Source organism: Diceros bicornis, chromosome 37 (genome assembly GCF_020826845.1).
Source record: "Diceros bicornis minor isolate mBicDic1 chromosome 37, mDicBic1.mat.cur, whole genome shotgun sequence".
NCBI lineage: Eukaryota > Metazoa > Chordata > Mammalia > Perissodactyla > Rhinocerotidae > Diceros > Diceros bicornis.
In genome coordinates, this window is record NC_080776.1 from 20,223,431 (window position 1) to 20,235,434 (window position 12,004).

The following is a 12,004-nucleotide window of genomic DNA, read 5'->3' on the forward strand; positions in this document are numbered from 1 at the left end:
AAAGGGAAAGAAGCAAAGCTTGGGCAAAGATATCAAACACAAATAAAATCAAGTAGGGCTGATAATGTTCACATCAGATAAAATAGCATTTACTAGGAAGGGCACAGCACACAATGAAGGAACTCTTTAAGTGGTAGCTACGTGTTGGCCTGGGCGCACTCCTCTTCACTGAAATGCCGGTGTCCTCCATTTCTGGGCACAAGGGACGACCACACTTCCTCAGGCCCTCAAAGCAAGGCATGGCCATGTGACTTGTTCTGGCCAATTACATGTGAATATAAATCTCAGGGGGCACTTCTGGGTGGAAGCCCTTGACAGCTTGACTTCCCAGCATGCCCTCTTCCATGCCCCATCCATCCAGGAAACAGTCCCTGATTTGGAGGTGCGACACTGAGCCATTGTTTGGTAAGGAGCCCCTCTGGAGGGCTGCCCAGACCCACAGAAGACTTTGCACAAGCAAGAAATAAATCTTTATTTCAAGTCATCAGATTTGGGGGTTATTTGTTACCACAGCCAAACTTAGCATATCCTATCTAAAACACATATTAATACTAAACCTTTATGTACTGAATAAATAACACCTATATAACTATTGAAATATAAGGATAAATAGATGAAACAAATCCCAGTGCATTTTCCCAACATAATCAGTCTTCAGTGAATCAAAGAGAGGGTCAGAAGATTTAGACATGGTAATATAAAAGGTAAAATGGGTGAAATGTTTACAGAGTTTCAAACTGTGCAAACAGGAATTCATCTAATTTTCAAAGTATTCATTAGTAATCAATCAGAATTGATTAAAACATAGGAATGAATAATTTAATAAAGCAGGAAGTGTGCAAGCACCCAACCTAATCTCAATAAAGCTAAAATTAGTAATAGAGATTAAGCAAAAATTAAATCCCACTTGGAATTGTTAGAAAAAAATCAAGTCAACAGACTACTTAGAAGATAAGAAAAATGAGAACGTCATTTATTAAAACTTTGGGAAATGAATATGGCCATACTCAGAAATGTGTTTAATCAAGTATTTAGAAAAGATACAGAAAAGTGTTAAGGAAACCAATATAAATAACATTATTTAGTAAGAAATATATAAGAAAAATAAACAGATTAGAAAATAGCAGAATAATGGAATTAATTAAGAGCTTTTATCCTGGTATCTTGAAAAAGGAAAAAACATTAATGAGATAGATGAACTTCTGCTCCTCACAAATCTGAATGTAATTTGTTAGCAAAAGAGTTCCTGGATCTAAAGCTGTTTTTGGAGAGGGCCATATCTACAGGGAGGTGTAGATGAGGACCCAAACTCACGACACTCCAAAGTGAGACCGACAGACAATGTGATGCCAGAACCAGGAAGAATCAGGAAGAACTGACATTAATAAGATGCCGGAGAGAGAAACACCTCCCCCAGCCTCGGCTTATGGCCCCGGGGCCGAATGCCTCCATGAGGACCGGCAAAAGGCATCTACCTCCCCACTGTCTTGTCTCCACTCAAGAGCCCCAGGGTCTGCACCAACCGGAAGCTAGTCAGCTGCTCTGACCTCCTAGGTGATCCTCCATATGAGGGGCGGGCTGTTTTCCTGCCATTTCTGATACTCCGCCACTTTCCCAACATCTTTCTCCAACTAAGTACAGACTGAAAAATCACAAAAATAACTGAGTGAGATGTGGCTTTCGCACACACCTTCAGGATATGCAGAGAACAGACCTCAGAAATATATTTGCAGATGGATCTAGAATAAAGTTTCAGGAAACTGTGGTGCATTCTATGTAGAGTGCAGGAAGACATGGTTTCCATGAATGAGGAGCAAAAATGAAAAGGCAACAGAGTGAGATAAAAAGGGAACACGATGAGACAAAAGGGGAAAATAATGAGATATGGAAAACTTACAAAGAAGCAAAAAATGCAGAAAATGCAATGGTGAACTCGAAGGCCCCACTGGAGGCAGTTAAGAACAGAACTGGTGCAGTGGAAGATGGAATCAGGGATGTGCAAACAAACTCAAATTCTAGAAGAGGACAAGAGTAGACCATGGGGGTGGGGACGGAAAAGTCTACCCGTGTTGGGGTCAGGCAGGCAAGTTCACGTCAGTGTCTGCCCCGGGGGGATCCCAAGGTCCTCCTTCTGCTCCTGTCCCTTCCCTGTGGAAACAGCATCTGTCCAGGCCCTGGACCAGGATAGGTTGGAGAGCACCAGGTAATCTGCCGTCAGGGATGGGACATTTATTGATTAGCTCTCCCAGTAAGGCATGGAGGGATGACTAGTGAGCCTCCAGACAAGCTCACTGGGACTGCTCCTAGGTCCAGAGCTGCCAATCACACGGCACCCACACTTCTGACCCAGTCAATCCTCTGTCTCCTGCAATCAAGACAAGTGACTTTGTCTAGGGAGGTGCCATCAGCCCCTACACCTTCTGTGGGCCTCATCCCCGCTGGAGGAGGTGCCGGACCCTAGCCTCAAACCAACACCTCCTGAGCTGGTGATTCTGTTTGCCTCCCACTGTCGCCTGCCCTGGCAGGCTGACTCCCTCAGGCCACATCCCCAGACTACCCTGCTAGTTGGCTTTTGGGGGGTTTAGCCAATTGGAGGCACCAGCAAGAGACTGGGGGGAGGGGAGAGAGAAGTTGGGGTATTTCTCCCTCATTCCGTCCTGTTTTGGGGATGCATCCTGCAGGATAGCACAGCTCCTGCAGGATGACCCCTCCACCCAGCTCCAACCCAGGGACCGTTTCCTCCCTTCCCCCCAAGGGAGAAACTGGCTTCCCACTGCCCCACCTCTGTAAGTAGTCCCTTTGGTCAAGTCTCTTCATGTGAACCATCTGGGTCAAGTTCCATTTCTGATGGGACCCTGACTGTTGCTCCCTCACCACTTATATTGTCCCTAACTGAGCTTATATTGTCCCTGTCCTGAGTCTGCCGCCTACCGCCTACCTGGGCCAAGACTTCTTCCTTCGGAAGAGCAGGGCTCTGGCCATGTCCAGATATTGTGATCTCTCTGATCACCCTCAAAGCTCCCTTGCTTGTGTGTGCAGCCCGATTTTGGACCCTCCCTTTGGTGTCAAGGTTATCAGGGGAGGCCCTCCCATATCTTTGGCAGTGGGGGGAGACAGGGTCCTGGACCCTGCCTAGCCAGACCCAGAGGCTCTCTCTTCCCAGCCTCCATCACCTCCATGGTAGGGGCAGGGGTGGTACCTCTCTGAATAGCACTCTGGCATGGGCTTAAGAGACTGGGCCTCTTCTCCAGACGTGTTCAGGAGAAGGTGGGGCTCCTGGGCCCAGTCCTGCCAGGCCAGGCTCCTATACGTCACCAGATACAGCACCAGGGAACCTCAACCAGGTGGGCTCCCCCATCCCCCACCCTGACTCCCCAAGAACCGAGTGCTTCAGGGAAGAGAATGGCTTCCTCTGGGACTCCCCGAGGCCTGAGGCCTTTGAGCACCTGAAACTCTCTTTGCCTGTGCCCAGCCCAGCTGGCCCTTCATGGAAAACCCTCCAACACTGTAGAAGTGCCCGCCCTGTCCTGGAGGACCGGGACCCAGCGAGCCCCATCCCTAGAGCCATCCCTCCGAGCTGGTCCTGGCTGTCGTGGTCAGCCCTCGTGGGAGAGGAGCTGCAGGTTCTCCAGGCAGCTTTGGAGGTGAGATGCTTGTGGTGAGGCAAGAGGCCACGACACAGACCAGAGGACTGGAAGCTCTTGGGTAATACCACCTGGGTAATCTCTTGAGGTTCAGAAATTTTCCTGTTACTTATGGAGTATGTGTCATCCTTCCTGCCTGTCAGCAGAAGTTCCTAACTGGAAGGACACATCCTGGTCACTCCGGAGGAAGGAGTCGCAGGACTTCAGATTTGGATATCGGAGGAGCACTGGCTGTCTAGCAACATCCTCGCCAACAGGTTGAGGGATGGCATCCACCTGAGGGGGGCTGAAGGTGGCAAAAGAGAGGCATGTGTGTCATTTGAGGGCTAATTCGTGGGATGAGAGCTGCCTGGAGGAGAGCATGTGTATCTTGAGCCTGAGGGTCCTAGTAACTCTCGGTTAATGGCAGCCCAGATACTGTCCACAAGGAAAACCTCTAGCTTCCTGTGGTGGCTTTCTGAATCCCAGAATTCTCCGCCCCTTGTGTCTCCGGGAAGTTGTGCCTGCCTCACCTCCAGCAAAGCCCACGGTGTCCCTGCCTGCCTTCCTGCTCCCTCTTCCATCTGCAGAGCCCTCAGCATCCCCTGCACTGTCTGCAGACAGCACAGTGACTGAGGTCCTGGTGCGGCCTGGGTGCTGGAGCCCCTCACCCTCATGGACACAGGCACCTGAGTTCCGAGCCACAGAGGCCGGGAGAGACACGGGAAGATAGCCCACCCCAGAACAGTGAGCTGGGCCCGAGGAAGGGCAATGAGCCATCCCTGCACAGTGGCAGAAGTTGAGGGAGTGGGAAGGGCCTGAACCTTCCCAGCTGCAACATGTTTTAAAAGCTGTTTCCTCTCCTGGTTGTGGTCACTGTGTTGGCCGCCCACCCACCTGAGAACCCGCTGGTGGAATGAACAAAGGTCACGGGGCTCAGATGCCAGCAGAAAGGCCGGGTGTCACTAGCCACTTCCCCTAGTGCTGATCTTCCTCTGGAACTGCTCAGCCGGGCCTGCTGACCCCATGATCTCGGGGCCACGCTGCTCCCATTTCCTCTGAGCGGGGTCATGCCCACCTGACGTAACCAGCCCGGAAGGCTCTTTATGTTTCTGCTTTCACCAAACGGGAACAGAAGACAGACCGGGAAGGCTGCACAGGGGTGTCACCGTACAAAGGATGTAGTGAGATTATCTCGGAATTATTTAAAAGTTTCCTGCTGGTTTCAGGAAAAGAGAGTCTAAATAGCCATAATTTCCCATTCAAGGCTCCATGGGGCATAGAAACCATAATTGTTAGCGGCTTCAAGTGAAAAGAAAAACCACACCCCCCGGCAGGCTCACCCCACTTCACAAATGTGAAACCAGATAATACTTCCTCTTTCTCTCTGCGACCATCGCCTCGAGCCCCTCTGCCCATGGCATTCACTGTGAGGGAGAAACTACCCATCCTATCCCTCCACAAGCAGGTCTATGAAATGGAGTTGCTGAGATGCACAAGGTGACCTGATCAATTCTGCAAGATACACAGAAACCTTCTAAATCTCCCCAAAACAGAAGGAAGTTTTCAGTTATTTCTTTTCTCTAATAACAGAGAGAAGGTAGAGTAGAATTTAGAGGACCCTCAGCTGGCTAAATTCAAATTTAATTAATTTTAATTTTACCAAACTCTGATTTCCCAGCTGTCAGGTGTTCTGGGCGGAGCTTCCCGGCCTGGCAGAGCTGGTCAGAATCACGCTGGACTAAATCTACATGGCCAGTCCCAGCCCGGGAGACTCAGATTCCGTGGATCAGGGGGTGTTGGGGGCAGGAATCTGTATTTTTAGCAAGATCCCCAGGGAATTCTGATACCACTAAATCCAGAATTGGAAACCGGGCTGTTAGATCTATTTAGAGGCAAAAGCCTTGTCTTCACATTCTCCCTCTTCCTCAGACTAATTCCTAAAAAATAAATGCAACGAGAAATAAAGACAGTTTTCAAGATGTTCATGGAATGACTTTTTTTTTTTACATTTTCCAACTAGTTAAGACAAAAACATTACAATGATTGACTTCTTTCATTTAGTTACATAAATAAAATTTTTATAAATATCTCTTTATAAACAATATAAATAGCTTTACAACATAAATACATTTAGGCATGACATGAATTTACAAACAGCAATGTTTTACAGCTGGTTTTGTCAGTCTCTTAAAAACTGTCCCTTGTCACGTTGGTGTAGGTGTGTGTTTCATGTATATAATATATATATAATATATAACTTTTTATTTTTCATTTTCAAAAAAAACAAACAATAAAATCATACCCCCCCTCCCCAAATAATAATAAGACAGCTGGTGTTGTGTATTCCCAGTACCAGGAAAAAAAAAAAGATACGTAAAAGCCACATTGCGTCGGAAGTGCTTCCAGATGCGGGGAGGCTGATGACCAAGGATGACCTCAGCAAAATGGAGCAAGTTCCCAATCCTGAAATACAGAGGGGACATGGGACACTCAATTCTGGCCCCTCAGCTGAGACAGCTCAGCCTGCAGGGCAGTTCTAGAACCTTCCTCCCCTTCCTGCAGCAGCATGAAGCAATGTCCCTCGACCTTTGCCTTAGAGCCCTGATGAAGGCTTCCCTGTACAGGGAGAGGGGCCCGTCCACTCCTTTCCAGGCCCTCAGCTCATCTCCTGCCACGTCCTTGGCACTTCCTGCCCCAGCCCAGGTGGATCCAGAATGTCTGCCTTGCCGTTGGCACTCACTCGGTGAGACACAGTGAGGGAAAGAATGGAAAACGCCCCTCTCCCTTTTTTGCTACAACACAAACCCTCAGCCAGGTGCTCACCTCGGCTTTGTGTGTCTGGGTGATGGCAGCGAGCAGGGGAAGAAAATCATCTGAGGAGTCGGGAATTCTGGGCTCCAATCCCAACTCTGATATTTACTGCCTGGATGGCCCTGGCGACTTTGAGTATCGCTTTCCTCTCTCATAAAATGGGATAATAGCCACCTCCCAGGGGGCCGCACACTGGGCATCAGCAGAATGTCTGGGTCATGGTTGCCGCCACTCGGTAAATAGCCCTTCCTTCCCCAGCTGGCTTCGTCTCAGAAAGGCTCCCCTTCGGAAGCAGAGAAAATGGGAATGTCGCGCTGGGTTTGCTGGGTTGAGAGTTGTCGGAGTCATCTGATGAGGGCTGTGCCCAGTCTTGGCTGAGGGGCGTGTAGGTGTTCCGGGGCCCAAGGAAGGCGTCCTCCTGAGACAGGGCAGAGCCCTCCCAGAGGACAGCACACACAGAGGGACCCCAGGCCTCAGTGGCTTGATGAACTCTCCCCCACATCCCTTCTCTGGCCGTCCCATGTGTTTAAACAGATGACAGATGTCTGTGATGTCCCTGGGGCCCGTGGCAAGGTGTTCATCCAGGCACCAGCCATACCCCATCTCTGTCATTAGTATTTTATAATTGAGACCTATAACCATCAGCGACGGTCATTATGGTGGCTGTTCGGAGCCAAAGTCAACTCCTGAGTGGAGAAATGGCCACAGCCTCACAAGAGTCTTCATTAATGTGGAAGATTTAAGCCGTCTTTCTCTGTTAAGCCCAGACAGTGCGATATCCTGGGCATCTTCACTAGGAAGTCTCAGGCAATAGCAAGGAGACTCTGCCTTCTCAAGGGGTGGAGGGGGAGGGTGGAGTTAGAGGGTTAAGGGTGTTGCGGGAGGGTGATCAGCTAAAAGAGAACTTCCAGGAGGTTGACAAACTTCCATGGTCAAAGTGATTGGGAAGTCTTTGCCATTTGGATTCCCCCTACCCAGAAGCTCTTACCACCCATTGGACTGTCACCTGGCACCCACAGACAGCCACATCCGAGAACAAGGAGCCTCTGGGGCCGTGCATACCAAGCACTAACCCATAGAAGGCTAACCAACATTCGTTTAGATTCTAAAGTTTGAGCTTGGTGCTTAAATCACAAACTGAAAATTTGAGTCCTGTGGCTCCATCTCTTTGTGGTTTAGACAGGACAGAAGAGCAAAGCTACCAAATGCGGGACCCCCAGTGCCAGGATCATCACTCCCTGTGCAGGGGCGAGTCAAGAGCTCACACAAAGGAAGCCCCTGCAGAATTTGGGAGGAGCACACAGCATGGTCACTTCTGACTGTAGAGAGAGGAAGGGTGCCAGCTAAAACCTAGGGCAGGTGGGAGAGGAGTGCCCCTAAGCTGGGTGAGGCAGGTTCCCGTGGTCATTGGCAAACATTTTTAAGAGCCCCGTTGGCAGTGCTGCGGGTCCCAGATCACCTTAGGCTGGTGTCTGTCCCTCAAGTTGCTCATGAGTTGATTTAGAGAGGTGACTAGGTTCACAACCAACTATAGCTCAGGTGGAAGAGTGGTCTGTGCTGTAAGAATGGCTTAGGCAGCACGCTGGAGAACTTCAAAGGGCGGACTCTTGCCTTCTGGGGGAAGACAGTGTGGACACTGATAAAAGCTTTTTAGGTGAGAGAGCAGCTTCCCCATGGCCTGGAATGGGACACACAGGCCATGGGACAGGGGATGGCAGCAGCCGGGCTGCAGGAAAAGGCTGGAAACTAGCAGGGGTCAGATCCTAAAGCACTTGAATGTCCATTTCCAAGGTTGGGATGCTGTTTTTCCATGGGCACTGATGGGCAGTAGGCATGGAGAGGAGGGGAGGACCTTTGCAGCAGTCCATTGCCAGGCTATGACACCTGGCAGGGGCTGAAGGTCGCACAGGGTTTCCAGCCCTGGTGGAGGGTGGGGAGGCCAGGCAGGATGGGGGTGGGGAGCTTCGAGGGGAGCTCAGTTTGGGACATGTCGAGTTTGAGGTTGGGGCAAGAAATAAGATTTAGTTTAGCTTCTTTTTCCTTGCCCTGAAAGAGGGCCACAAACACTGCGGTCCGATCCTGAAGTCACACGGGCTGTAGCAGCATCAGGACCCTGGACAGACCAGCTTGTCCACAGCCACCGTTTAGAGAAGGGACAAGAATCAGAATGCTCTGGGGCAGAAGAGCTCCCTGGTGATGCCAACAGAGGGCTATTCTCTCTGCTGTGAGAGGGCAGGGGTTTCTCCAAGTCTGTCCCACCTCAGGGACAACAGACCCAGGAAGCCATCCTGACCTCTGGGCTGCCTGCCGCCTGGGCATCATGCTACAGCGGCTGGCAGAGAAACTTATCCTGGCTTCTGTGCATGCCCTTCCTCCTCTGCTCCCACCAACCCACAATCTCCCCTCCATTCCCCTCATTGGCCAATTGGAGCCAGTGCTGCTAGTTGCTTGGTCTGGGGGTAAGCGGAACCCCACCAAGCTGTCTCTGCTTTTGCAGAGGAAGCCAGGTGGGTTCATCCATGCTGAACCATTTCTGACCTTGCCAAACTTCCCTTACCACTTTATTCCTCACTTTCTCCATCTGTAAAATGGGGTGATAATTGGGTTTGGGGGCAAATGCCTAGCACGCACAATCTATCTTGTGCCCGGATCGCCTGGCGCCTTTCCAAAGGTCGGCTGGGAGGCAGAACGGTCCCAGGGCCAGGGGATCAGAGAGGAACGGGCCTGCGGACGGGGGATCAGGTTGGTTATGCCGCGCGCTGCGGGGGAGCTAGGTGTGCGGGAGCGCCCGGCGGCCAGGGCTGGGGGTACTCACCGCCGCCAGGGGTCGCCGCACTAACATCCCAGGCCGCTCGTGGAACCGATCCGGTCCAGCTTGAGGCCGAAGCAGCCCTTGGACAAGCCTTTCTTGTTGCCTCCTTTGTACTTGCGTGCGTTAGGGTGCTCGTGCAGAAGGCGGGCCCACGCCCCCCGCGACTTGGTGTCCACGCGCAGGTCCCGGAGCAGTCGAGACCGGTCGCCCTTGAGGTTGGCGCCGCCGCCTCCAGGAGTCTTGTCGCCCTTTTTCTGACCGCCGCCCGCAGCCTGGGGCTCGGCCAGCTCCTCCCCCGGCGGAGTTCGCGGGACCTGTCGGAGGAAAAGAGCGGGCAGGTGAAGGGACGCACGGCGGCAGCGCTGGGGACTTTGCGGGGACCCTGATGCTCCAGCCGGACGCGCCCGCCCGCCAGCGCTGTTTGTCCCTTCCAAGTCCTGAGCGCGTCCCCACAGACGCCGGACAGCCCGGCCCTGCATCCACCTGCTGCGCGGCCGCCGTTGTCCGCTCCTTCGGAGAGACCCTTGCCCTCCCCTCCGATGCCCCTTGCTCGGCTGGCTGCACTGGGGCAGGGGCTGCGCATCTGTCGACGTTCTCCCGCGGCTGGAGATGGAGACCCCGGAGTCCAGGCTTCGAGGCTCCTCGGCTCTCACCTGCGCACATCTCAGGGGAGAGGGCCGCCTTCCCGCTCTCTTTGCTCCCTCCGGCTCGCCGCATCCTCCTAGACCCCCAGCCTTCCCACGACCCCTCAAAGTCCCCACGTCCCCGCGACAGCACCCACCTTCGGCGGCGCCCCGGGCTTGGCTTCGGAGGGCCGGAGCGAGAGTAGCGTGAGCAGCAGGGCGCAGGCCAGCAGCTGGGAGAGGTGCATGGTGCCCGTGGGGTCGAGGGGCTCAGACCGGCGGTAGCGAGAGCACGCGGGGCCGGCGGGCAGAGGAGCAGGCGGGCGCGGAGCAGGCTGGCCGGGCTGCGGTGCAGGCGCGGGTCCCAGTGCTGCGCGGCGCCGGCTGGGTGCGCTCTGAGCCCGCGGCTCCGCTCGCGCCTTTATAATCCAACCTGCCGCTGATGTCATCCTCCCGCCTACTGGGCTGCTCGGGCCAATGGCACGCGCGCCGAGGGCTGGGAGGGGGCCGCGGGGGCTCTCCCTCTGCTCCCACCCTCATCCCACCCGGGAGGGATCCCGCGGTTCGGCTGGCTCTCTCCCGGCTGCACTTGGAGCTGTAGAGCGGCGCGCACAAGGGAACTTCATTTGCGGCGAGCGCGCGCCCTGGCATGCCAAGTGTCCGGGCTCTGGAGGCCCTGCGTACACGCTTGGACCTCAACACCCGCGCGCTCTCTGGAAGGGATCAGTTTCCCTTTGTGCAGGTGCAAAGACAGGCTAGAGGAATTAAGTCAATTGCCCAAAGTCACAGGGCCAGAAAGTTGGCACACCCCGAAATCCACGCAGATCTTTGTTGCCAAACTTCTCCCTGGGCACCTGACAGGCGCGGGCCTGGCGCTACCGCTCCACCTTTCACTTGCTGGCTGGGGCAGGAGCTCAGACCGCACCTGAGCCCTTAGGCTGGGGAGGCAGAGGATGGGGAGGGAGGTCCGGGCTGGGGACGCAGGGAGAGCAGGGCTTGCTTGGGGCCGCAGGAGGGAGCGCAAGTCCTACACGGGAGAGTGCAAGCCTTTCGCCTGCGGGTGTGTTTGAGAGCGAAACGGGAACGAGGTGGGCTACGAGGACAGGCCCAAGCCAGATACAGATACGGGTGGCCATGCGTGTGCGGTGGCATCATGTGTCTGCCGCTGTGGCTCTAAGTGCGCGCTCAGCCCAGGTGGGCTGCGCAGAAGGTCCCTGGGTCTGACCCAGCGGGTGGCTTCCTTCTGCACAGACGTGTGCACACCTGACTCTGTCTGCGCCCACTCGAGGATCCGCAGCAGAGGGATGTCTGCTCCAGTGTCCTGTGCACCTGACAGGCTGGGGAAGGAACTTTACCCAGCCCCCAGCCCAGTCTGGCTTCTGTGAGACGTGACAGGTGGTCTCCTTCACCTTTCCCGAAGTAAAGAGGTCCCCATCGTAGCTGTGGGGACACGGCCACATATCCTTCTCCTTGGGCAGAGCATCTCGGTCCCTCGGACTTTGAGGAGTCCCTTCGGGATGGGCCATGGAGATGGAGAGCCCGGCACCCCATTCTCAATTCTTGGGAATTAGGTGCAGGAACTAGGACTCCACTGCTGCCCAGCAGGACTTGGCTGGAGGGCGGGGAACAGGGGCGCAGTGGTGGTTCCCAGGCACAAAGACAACTCTGCCAGATGCAGGCATCTGGATGAGATTTTTCAGGGAGAGGAAGTTGCGCCGGAGGCGGGAGGGCGACTGGAGTCAAGAGGAGCTGAGAGAATCAGGTGCCACTTTGTGGCTCACACAGCGGATCCTGGGCCGAGAGCCGGGAAGCAACGGAACCACCGTCTGCTCTCGGTTCTCTCCTTCCCACCCTGGCACTCCTGAGTTGGAAACTGCCCTAAGTCCGTACCCTAAGTCCCTATGTTTAGGAAATAACCTCCACCTGAGGACTGAGTTTGGGGTAGCAGAATCACTGGATCTTGAAGAGGATGCAGACATCAACAGCGCATCCTTTGTGAGTTCTGCTGAGTTGATTCACCACCTCCACGCAGCCCCCCTGATTGCCAATCCGTGGTAAAGAGTGGCACCACGCTTTCATCTGAGGAGAAAGAAAGAGGAACAAGAAGGGAGAAGAGGAAGGGATCTCCAGGT

General features: G+C 53.7%; 1 protein-coding gene across 1 annotated transcript; it reads right to left on the reverse strand.

The window, feature by feature from the left end:
- Positions 1-5,932: 5,932 nt before the first annotated feature.
- NPPC (natriuretic peptide C) lies at positions 5,933-10,167 on the reverse strand. The gene is made up of 3 exons (XM_058533482.1): positions 10,031-10,167; positions 9,253-9,563; positions 5,933-6,089 (listed from the first exon to the last, which is right to left on the reverse strand). The coding sequence occupies exons 1-2, from the start codon at positions 10,118-10,120 to the stop codon at positions 9,273-9,275; spliced, it is 381 nt and encodes a 126-aa protein (XP_058389465.1). The 5' UTR covers positions 10,121-10,167; the 3' UTR covers positions 5,933-6,089; positions 9,253-9,272.
- Positions 10,168-12,004: the final 1,837 nt, after the last annotated feature.